General features: G+C 43.8%; 1 protein-coding gene across 1 annotated transcript; it reads right to left on the reverse strand.

Annotated features, from left to right (window-relative positions):
* Positions 1–242: 242 nt before the first annotated feature.
* LOC119031578 (V-set and immunoglobulin domain-containing protein 10-like 2) lies at positions 243–8,521 on the reverse strand. The gene is made up of 11 exons (XM_037120147.1): positions 8,140–8,521; positions 7,297–7,572; positions 6,544–6,819; positions 5,208–5,495; positions 4,873–5,130; positions 4,505–4,795; positions 3,380–3,730; positions 2,549–2,671; positions 2,438–2,462; positions 2,205–2,305; positions 243–1,052 (listed from the first exon to the last, which is right to left on the reverse strand). The coding sequence occupies exons 1-11, from the start codon at positions 8,519–8,521 to the stop codon at positions 907–909; spliced, it is 2,517 nt and encodes an 838-aa protein (XP_036976042.1). The 3' UTR covers positions 243–906.
* Positions 8,522–10,045: the final 1,524 nt, after the last annotated feature.

Consider the following 10,045-nt stretch of genomic DNA (forward strand, 5'->3'; position numbering starts at 1 on the left):
TAAACATCCATGAAGCTGGTTAGAAATCATAGAAATGAGATGCCGATTATAATGCAGTCCTTGACTGAGAACATTCGTGTTTTTTAAGTTTTCATCAGTATCAAAGTAATCCAGTAATAGTTTGTCTGTATATTCACGGGTACACTGGCAAAACAAGCTGGGAAAAGCTATGTTAGAAAGCTTTTAATGGTACGACTTTGCCCACATGAAAACATACATAGGCTATAAAATAAGGGGCGCAATTGTCTCAGCAGTGTCCGAGGGGCGAAACTTAGAGACCTCGAGATCCCCTTAATCAACGAAGGAGAAATCATTTTCCTAAAAAGGCAATTTCAGAATTGAGAGAAGAAAAGAATCAACGCCAGTTCACTACAACTTCCTGTGAGTCAGCGGAAATGTGCTTCCTCTTTACAATATTCTTTATTTGATTTTCCCTTGGTGGATTTAGTGCTGAAGATGCAGGTTCAGTCACCAAAACTGTACAGTCAGTGATTTACCATCATCAGTCCATATGAGCTCTTGTTTACACCACTTAGCACATGTGTAAAAAGTATTAGTTTGAAGACAAAATGTGCCAAGTATAGTAAACTAAACTAAAAGAAAACTCTATAAATCATCTGGACCTAATCATCTACTGGGTAGCTGTAAAAGTAAATTGTGTAGGTAGCCTGCTAAAACAAAAGGTTTTTCATGTTCAAAAAACGGTATACATGCATATCATTTTGTGTAGAAATGAACTGATCCCTTGTGTGTGTGCTTTACATTACATTATGACAAAGTTTTGCAGAGAAAGTGGAGGAAGGTTTGCAACTGCTATTGTAAAGATATGATCCAAATCACAGGCTGCCGTCTACAAAAACATTATTTCCACGTTCATTTACAACCAGAGGAGTCTGTGACATGTGACTATGAGCCTGTAGCCTTGACGGTGATGGTGACGCTGACAGGTTCGTTGTCGTCTCCAGGGGGAGGGGCTTGGCTCGTGGTGGGGGTGGCACTCAGGGGTGAGGTGGTGAGGGGTGAAGACGCCCGGGGGAGAGCCAAGGTTGGACCTGGAAGAAGACAGGAGCAAAGGTTCAGCATCAGTTAGACAAAGACTGCTCAGACACAGATTGTAATTAATTCAAGGTAAGATTATATAAGCAGAGCTGGTTCGTAATGTGTTACGTTTACTCGATTACATGTATTTGAGTAAATTTTTGGGGTGAATTATACTTTTCATAGTAGTTAAATTAAGCATTTTTCTTACCCAGGTAGATCTTTCAAGAAGAACTTTTAATTTTACTGTACTGCATTTGGATACATTGCGCTACTTTTATTTATTATTGTATGCATGGGAAATATAGCGATGTATACAGCAACTGAATGATGTGACTTTCATGGCCGTTGAAAAGCAAACAGGTTCTTGTAAGGTTCCCATATTAGGGTTTTGCTTTGGTCGAAAAGGGATACATGAGGCCGAAGATCTACCTGCTTTTGACAACACATTCGTGAATGCATGATGGCTGACTTTCGTATTCTGCTTGTTTGGAGCATTGGCAGTGAACATCCTCTGAAATAAACACTACACATCTGATGCAATACATACATAAACAGTGGGGCCAGTGATGGGATGTGACAGAGTCAAGGGTCAATAAGCAAATCAGTGGCAAGAGGGACAACAATGGCTAACATATGCCATCAAATGGTATCCTCCAGGAGCACACAGTCGATAAGAAGCTATGTGAACAGCTACGTTCACAATACAAGCACATGTCTATGCAAACGCTTGGTTAAAAAGACAATATATCTCTGTCCTACCACAGCCAGGCCTCTACATGAGTCAGATAAGAAGCAGACTAATGTGGCTAATGTGGTTTGTTGTTTAAAGTATATGGCTTTTGTGCTGTGTGACCATCTGTAATGTTGCAGTTACAGCTTAATGCAACATTTGATTGGCTGTGAAGAAACAAGCTTTTCATCCATGTAAACTGAATAGTCAGATGTAGCAATACAAGAGTCAAGTTGCTGTTCCTGAGCTGCGGCGTTGCACAATGGGCGGCATATTTTTAGCACAACATTATGATGTCGCAGTGGTTTTAACCTCTCTTTTATTTCTTCTTATTTTTTCTAAATATTGTTTTCCAAATGCATGTGGTAACCCTGACATGTACAGTCTAGCTTTAGCTTTGCTTGAATATGTGTTTGATGTGGGTTCATCTTGCCTGGACTGGCTAATCCACCAATCTCCTCTATTCCTCCCTCTGACCCGCCAACCACTTCATCCTCCGGCAAGTTGATGTTTTCCCTCGACTGGCTGTGCTGCCTGGAGACGCCAGAGGACGAAACAGTTTTAAAAGCATATCTTTACACAGATTGGCTGTCAACAGCTTCACCAACTGCACATCATTAAATGCTGGTAGTATTTCTTTAGACAGTAACAATAACAGGTACTTACGACCCAAACAGCATGTCATGTAGTCCTAGGGGAAGGAACACGGAACATTAGTGAAACATAGCAGGGCACTGATTTTATTAAGGGATGTTGGTGCTTGGGTACGTGACTCACGAGGATTGTTGTTGCGGTTGCGGATTATGAACAGGAGCAGCAGCGCCGTGACGATGGCTGCGAAGAGCATCCCACCTATGGCTGCACCAATCACAGCAGGGTACATGTTGTAGCGTGGTTCCGCTGCAACACATCACAGTTACACATTGCAAAACAGTACACCTCTGACAGCCGCTGCACTCAATATGTGTCTGACATTGTTTTTTTTTTCTATCATGTTTCATCTCCCCCTAGTGGTTCTCAACCCGTGTAAGAGTTGTTTTTGTACCGTGAAATAAACCAAATGTATGATCATTTAGAAAAATGTGCTTCTCTTTAAAAAAGCAGGGGTTGAAAACCACTGGCCTAACCTACCCTGACACCTGAACTACAAGCCTTCACTAAGCAATCACCTGGCGTGGTTAGAGCAGTCAGAGCCTACTTTACATTATACAGTGAACACAAACAATTTACGAGAGGCACACAGAGACAGTTACAGGAAAGGGTAAAGAGCAGGGCAGGGAAGGAGTCAAGGAGGGACTGTGTGGCAGGTGTATAGACATGAGGTGTGTCTGTATGTGTGTCTGGTTTGTGTTTTCACCTAAGTGGATAACAAAAAAAGAAGAAAAAAAATGTTAGACTGTTATTGAAACAGCAATCACAGCAAGACACCAGCATCAACAATGTTCAAATAATCACCTAACTCACCCATCGACTTTTAAATGTTCACATCAATACTTGTTTTGCTCTCGTTTTCACGACAACCCTGACTCAAGCCCCTGTCTTTGCTCAATGCTGTGCCAACATCCCTACAACTGACCACACCTTCCTCAATCTGATCACCTCATATACCTGGAGTCTTTGGTGCAGAAGGGTGTCCTAGGGTGCGGTGGTTGACAGGTGTGATGCGGAACTGGTAGGTAACGGTTGGCGTCAGTCTTCCCACTGTATGAGTCCTGACTTCTGGGTCCTGGATGATGCTAGGGTACCAGACCGGGGGACCGATTCTCTCATCTGTGTCCTCCTTTGTATCGTTCCTGCCTCTCCTTCCTGGTCGCTCTGGCACCCAAATGTGCTCCAGGATGAAACCTGTCCAACCTCTCTGTTCTTCGTTCTCTACCTGCCACTCAAGCTCCACCTCGTTCCGCTGTCGGCTGTTGTACATCACTTTAACTAGGGTCGCATTGGGTGGCATGGGGTACCCTGACAAAGACACAAAAAGCAGTTAGTCGATCAATGCGCTACTTTGGTCCACATTGAAATATCTCAACAGTTATAGGATGGATTGCTGTTGAATTTTGTAGATATTTGTCACCCAGAGAAGATGAATCCTTCCTCTAGTACTGCCATGAAGTTCACATTAAAGGTTCAATACATAAGAAAAATAATGTACTTAAATTATAAATAGAATGTCAGCAATTAACAATATCGATATTGTGTCAAAGATGTGTACTGTGAGGCAGAGATAGCTAGTGGAGTTAGCATGTTAACACATGTCACAAAGACACTAGCATAGCTTCAGACTCTTAGCTTTGTTGGGAAATATGCACATCCACATTCCTGCTTGGAGTTAGATGAGAGCATTGACACCACCTTCATCTTTATGCAGTAAATATGAAGCTAATGCTAGCAGCTGGTTAGCTTAGTAGGGAAACAGCTAGCCTGTCTAGCTCACCATATGCTCCCTACTTAGCATGTTATTTCTTGTTTGCTTGATTCGTGCAAAAAAAACAGCATAAAATGTGCAAGTCAAGGTTTTACAGATGGTTAATTCTCAGACTAAAACTTCCACTTGGTATTTCTACATTTTTGTTTTGTACACCAGGCTGGTTTCAAGTTTCAAGTGAAGCTAAGCTACCTGCTGACTGTAGCTTTTCCCATACAGATATATGTGTATCATTTAATTAGCTTATTTCACACCATTTTTAACTATGCTGAAAATGTGTAAAGATCAAACAACATAAAACAACATCTTACTCTTGACCAGTAAGGTGACATTGACATCCGTTCCTCCCACTGCGTTGGAGGTGGAGCACCTGTACTCGCCGCTGTCTTGAGCCTCATGTGTGTCTTTCACAGTCAGATTGGCCCATGCAGACGTTCGCAGCAGTGTGTACTTCGACGTGCCTTGGACGTCCAAGCCACGGTTGTTAAACCAGGTGATTTGATCGGTGGGAAGGTAGTTGGATATCAGGTTGCAGGTGAGCTGGACATCACTCCCCTCGTACACAGACACAACTCTGCGCTGCGTCAGTAACACAGGAGCCTCTACAGGTGACAGCATACACATGAATTAATTCACAAATCATATCTGCTCTTTGTTGTAAGGTGTGTCTGATACTGACCCAGAGTGAGCCTGCAGGTTTTGGTTTGGACCAGAAGGGGATGCTTGGCGTGGCAGGTGTAGGGTTTCCCGCCACGGGCGGTGCCATAATGGAGGATCAGGACGTTGGAGTTTTCTTTCCCATCTTTGCCCTGGCCTCCCGGGCCCTCCCACCACACCAATGCGTTTGGAGATCCTCCATCCCAGGAGCAGGACAGCATCAGATACTGTTTGTTGTTAGTCACATAGGCTAAACACACTGGCTCTGCAGGGGGGATATCTGGTGGAAGAGAAGAGGTTTAAGTGAGACTTGAGAGGTTTGAAGAACTGTTAATAAAACAATTTATTTTCCCTTACATGTTCGTGTGCTGCACTCTCTTGATTGTTTCAGTGCCAGGTGTGAGCCCATGCATGAAAACGAGCTGTCGTTGGAGGCCAGGCCTTCAGTTGACAGCAAGACAGTAGTGTTGGTTAGTGGATTTGCCTGTTTCCCCGTGCCAGCCTCATCTTGTCCCAGTCTTTTCAGGTCTCCGGTCCAGTGGAGAGAAGGGGAGGGGAATCCACCGGGCCAAGAGCAGAGCAGTTTCAGAGAGGTGTGATTCAGAGCCGGCTCCACAGAGCAGGAGGGGGAACCATCAGGTGGGTCTGTGGGGATAGGATACAGCGTAACGAGGCAGGGATGTGCAAAGTGGGGGTTACATGAAGTCATCAGGGCCAGAGTGCCTGTGGGGCTACAGTATTCAGGATGTTGGGTAGGGGTGTTACGATCCAATGATCTGGATTGATATATATCGATTCAGCGATCAACAATCCAATATAATCGATGAACAATTGGAAAGTGAAAACATCGATTCATATCATTCGCCTTTATTCTCACATTCCCACGGCGTGTCTAAATCACCAGTCCAAGCCATTTCATTTCTATGACAGCTGCTCAGTGTCACTTGAGGCCAAAAAAACTGTTGTTAAGTCATGTTTTGCCAGTGATAGTTGGGTCCATTTAAAGTAAATTTTACTGTATTTATATTCATCATTGCTAAGTATTGATGACTTTTGTTCATTTATGACCAAAAGTAGAAAAGAAAGTGGCGGCAGCTTCTGTAACTGTGTTCAGACGGCATATGATATATATCGTATCATCGATATCGTATCATCAAATATCGTATCGTTGTCCACAGAATCGATATAAAATGGTATACACTTGCCATGGCTGTGACATCACAGTGAGGTACCTGCCAGAGTGTCCCGCAAACTTCCCTGACGTTCCCGAACAGAAGAAACGGGCTGCAGCACTTCCACACTCTGCTGTGGTGTGTTGGCGTGTAAGTGTATTCATAATAAGGAGCTTGAAAAGTGAGAGGTGATGTGGTGAATGGAGGGGGAAGAAGGGAAGGAGGTTTGTGTGTAACACTGAAAACAGGAGGAGCTTTAGCTGGAAGTGAAATAATGATGGAGTTGTATTTAAGGAGGACGTTGAGGGCTGATCAAGATGGAAATCAGAGGGGATTCAGACCCTGATTTGTGTTCTTTTAGTCTTGTGCTATAAATGTAAAATCCGGATGGTTTAATCACATCTCAGGCTTTAACAATCGTTTGCAGCAACAAGACAGAAGAGCACGTAGTACTGAGTGGAGAGGTACACAGAGGAGCAGGGGGACTGATGGCATGGTCCGAGGTCAGAGGTCAGACTCACAGTAGACAGTCAGGCTGATGGTTTTTTTGGAGCGGGTGTTGAGGTAGGTGTTCTGCGCCAAGCAGGCATAGTCGCCAGTGTGCATGCGGAGGATCTTGGTGATGGTGAACTGTGGCCCGGAGTAGACCTGGGAGTTGTTGTAGAACCAGACGTACTGACTGGCCGGGTTGGACTGGGCTTGACACAGTAAAGAAACAGTCTCTCTCTCCAGGGCTGAGTATCCTCGCTCTGTTATGCTGTACGGAGTCACGTCTATCTGAGGAATGTCTGGGCCAACTGAAGAGAGAGGACACCGAGACACTCATGGTATGAAGGACACCACACACAGCTGAGCAACATTGTGTTACACTGTTCAGAACTCAAATTCAAAGTGAGACACCCTCTGTTGATGCTCAACAGTTCAGTCACACCCACAAAAAGCTGTATTGTATTGTCAGTAAATCTTTATTTACACATTTGGAGTTGTGTTTCGGGCCATCTGATGAGTATAAGTCCAGTATTCACTTTCTTTTCACTCCATTTTTGGTCTCCAACTTAAGCTTTTAAAGGAGACGTAATATTCTCATTTTCAGGTTCATGATTTTATTTTAGATGACAACTAGAATAGCTTTATATGATTTAATGGTCAAGAAAAGCTGTTGTGATGTTTTCTCATACTATCCAGTGTAGCAGGGCTCTGAAACGCTCTTTAACATACATCGAAAGTAGAAACAACACGTTCTTAAAATACCAAAACACCCTCAAAATACTCACAGATAGTGTCCAGCCATAACCGGTTAGAGCTCTCGCTGTTGACGGCGTTGCTGGCCTCGCAGCGGTACCAGCCGGTGTGGTTGCGGTTGACATCAGTCACGTTAATAATGTTGGCGGTGCCCTGTGCAACGACTGAGATGGTGCCGTTACGGGTTTCATGTTTCCACACATACTGGATCGGCCCCGTCCCATTGTCCAAGTTGCAGCGCATCCACATCGTAGATCCTTCCACCGGAGATGCATCGCTCATGAGGAGGTAAGGCTTAGTGACGGGAACTGTATTCAAGACACAGTCACACATTTACTGTATCTAAAGCATGAAGATTATTGTTCAGTACGTATATAGGTGTGTTATATATCTATTTAAAAACTCTTCAAGACTACCTCACACTTTTTTGGACACATGTGTACAACTAAAAGTAACTTAAACATATATAGACATGTTTGTGTATATTGTGTACTGTATGTCAACTGATTATTGGCTTTGCGGATTATTGTATCAGAAAATCAGTGTGGCCATTTTTCTGATCATCACCACCAGTGTGTTTTTTTCCCGGCAATAAAATACATACACATATTTTAAAATGTGGTACTTAATGAGTAAAAAGAGTATCTCCACAATGTTCTTCAGTACAGTTGTAAGTAAGTTGTTGCTCAAGGCAACCGAAAACCATCGTTCAGGCGCGTTAGACAGCTCAATTAGAGAGCGCTGAGTGGGGCAACTGATACACTGGTGGGTCAGTGTTACCGTCCAAGCTGAGGTCATCGCAGATATATAAGTGTTAGCGTATGTTAGTTTTGTCTTTAGTCTTTAGGTGCATTTGAGTGTGCATGAAGTCTTACCTCGGACAGTGAGGTGCACGTAGTAGTAGTACACTTTGGGATCTTTGTCTATGTCATAGAAGGCCTGGCAGGTGAACAGGCCGTGTGCGGCCAGAGGCAGTTTCTCAATGCTCACAGATGCGCTGTTTGAGATGACCGTCAGCTGTCCGAGGCTCTCGGCCAGCTTCTGGATCCTCGTTCCCTTCCCCAAATTGTACACCACAGCTTTTATCGCCTCAGTGCCGGGCTTGGTGAAGCTCCATATGTACATGTCAGGTATGGTGGGACCGCACTCCAGGATCACCGCTTTGCCCACCACCCCGTACACGTGGGTGTCCCGGTACACCACCTCCCAGTTGGGATTGATCTCCACCGCTGGAGGAGGGAGAGGATACACGGACATGCATTAAAGCTGTGTGTGTGTGTGTGTGTGTGCTTGCGTGCGTGCGTGTGAAAAGGAGATGGTGGTGTCATGTGCTCTCCCAGTGTTCAGTTACGGGATTGATTACGCGGCAATTTTCAGACACACTGTAATAGTTTGATAAGGGATTAACCCGATTAGTGCACAATGGGCAGAGAGAAGGAACAGAAGTCAAACCTGCCATTTAATTTCTCTCCTGACTCTGAGAGAGAACCCTCTTCATGAGGTATAACTACAGCTTTAGTTAGAAACATGTCACCAATCTGGACACGTGAACTGATGTGCTATAAAGCCCTGGTTTGGTGAGCAACTGCTCAAGTAACTTGGTTTGTTTTTGGCCCATTACATACAGTTTAAGTGCCATTTAAATGAATTCTTTATCTCTTCTCTCTTTCCTTCAACCTATGACTCTTCAAGTCATGACATATCTTTTGTTGTGAATAGAGTGGTGTAGCCATGGCATATCTTTGCAGACTAAGCTGGAAGTTAGCATCGTCATGGTTTTCCCCCAACAAAAAGAGAGAGCAAACAAAGTCGGCCTGTAAAAACGCCCTGGTGAATATATGAGTCTTGGTGTGATGACTGGCAACTACGTGGTGATGCATCTCCGGAAACATTGAGCAGTAAAAAAATTGCTGAGTGGTATACTGTATTACTTTTCCGAAGGAGTAGATAAGTGAAGTAATGAATGATACAATATTTTTTTTAGTGATGACACTGTGCCTTTTTTCCACCAGAGACCAAATTGTTGAATGTTGTGGTCATAAACTTTGAATATCCATATCAAGCATTTTTGTTACCCATCCATCCATCCATTGTCAACCGCTTATCCAAACTCGGGTCGCGGGGGCAGCAGCATTTTTCTTATGTGTTTTTTATATACATACAGTTACACAGTTAGAACATACTGTATCATATATCAACATGAGCTTCCAGTATCGAGCATCTGTCTGAACTCTACACCGAAAACTGGAATCACAACAGATTCTGCTGAATTACAAAATATGATATTTGCTCTTAATCTGTGTTAAATTTATCAAACAATTCAAATCCTGTGACATAGAAAACGATTCAGATAAATGTGAGTGAATCCAAAGACATCGGACTCACCATGTGTGGTAGAGGTGACCAGACTGGTTGGTAGAAACAGAAAGGCCAGCCCTAGCAGTTGGGCCACCATGGTATCATGATGATCCTGAGTCCAACAGCCTCTTTACTCCAAAAAGTGCGGCAGAGCGGATCAAAAGGCAAAGCTCCCAAACCACGAAGAGCGCGGCTGTCATCGGCTTCCCTCAGACGCCCGCGGTCCTTTTGCCTGTCCGATCCAGAAGTTTCTCGGAGAATCCAGTTGCAGGCACTGACTTCATTAGACTGAGAGTAGGAAGGGATGGACGGTCACTAAACTGATTTGGGCTCAATTATTCATGTGTTTTTCCTTTCTCTGTATCCCTCTATCCCTCTTTCTTTCTCATGCAGGGTTAGAATGACATGGTGATACCAAGCTCA

This window comes from Acanthopagrus latus, chromosome 13 (assembly GCF_904848185.1).
Source record: "Acanthopagrus latus isolate v.2019 chromosome 13, fAcaLat1.1, whole genome shotgun sequence".
Taxonomy (NCBI): Eukaryota; Metazoa; Chordata; class Actinopteri; order Spariformes; family Sparidae; genus Acanthopagrus; species Acanthopagrus latus.

Coding starts and splice junctions, on each gene's coding strand:
- LOC119031578 (XM_037120147.1), bottom strand. CDS start 8,521: ATGTCCGTGTATCCTCTCCCTCCTCCAGCGGTGGAGATCAATCCCAAC. Junction 5,496..6,543: donor CATCAGCCTGACTGTCTACT/GTGAGTCTGACC, acceptor CTATCCCCACAG/ACCCACCTGATGGTTCCCCC. Junction 2,306..2,437: donor CATGACATGCTGTTTGGGTC/GTAAGTACCTGT, acceptor TGGCGTCTCCAG/GCAGCACAGCCAGTCGAGGG.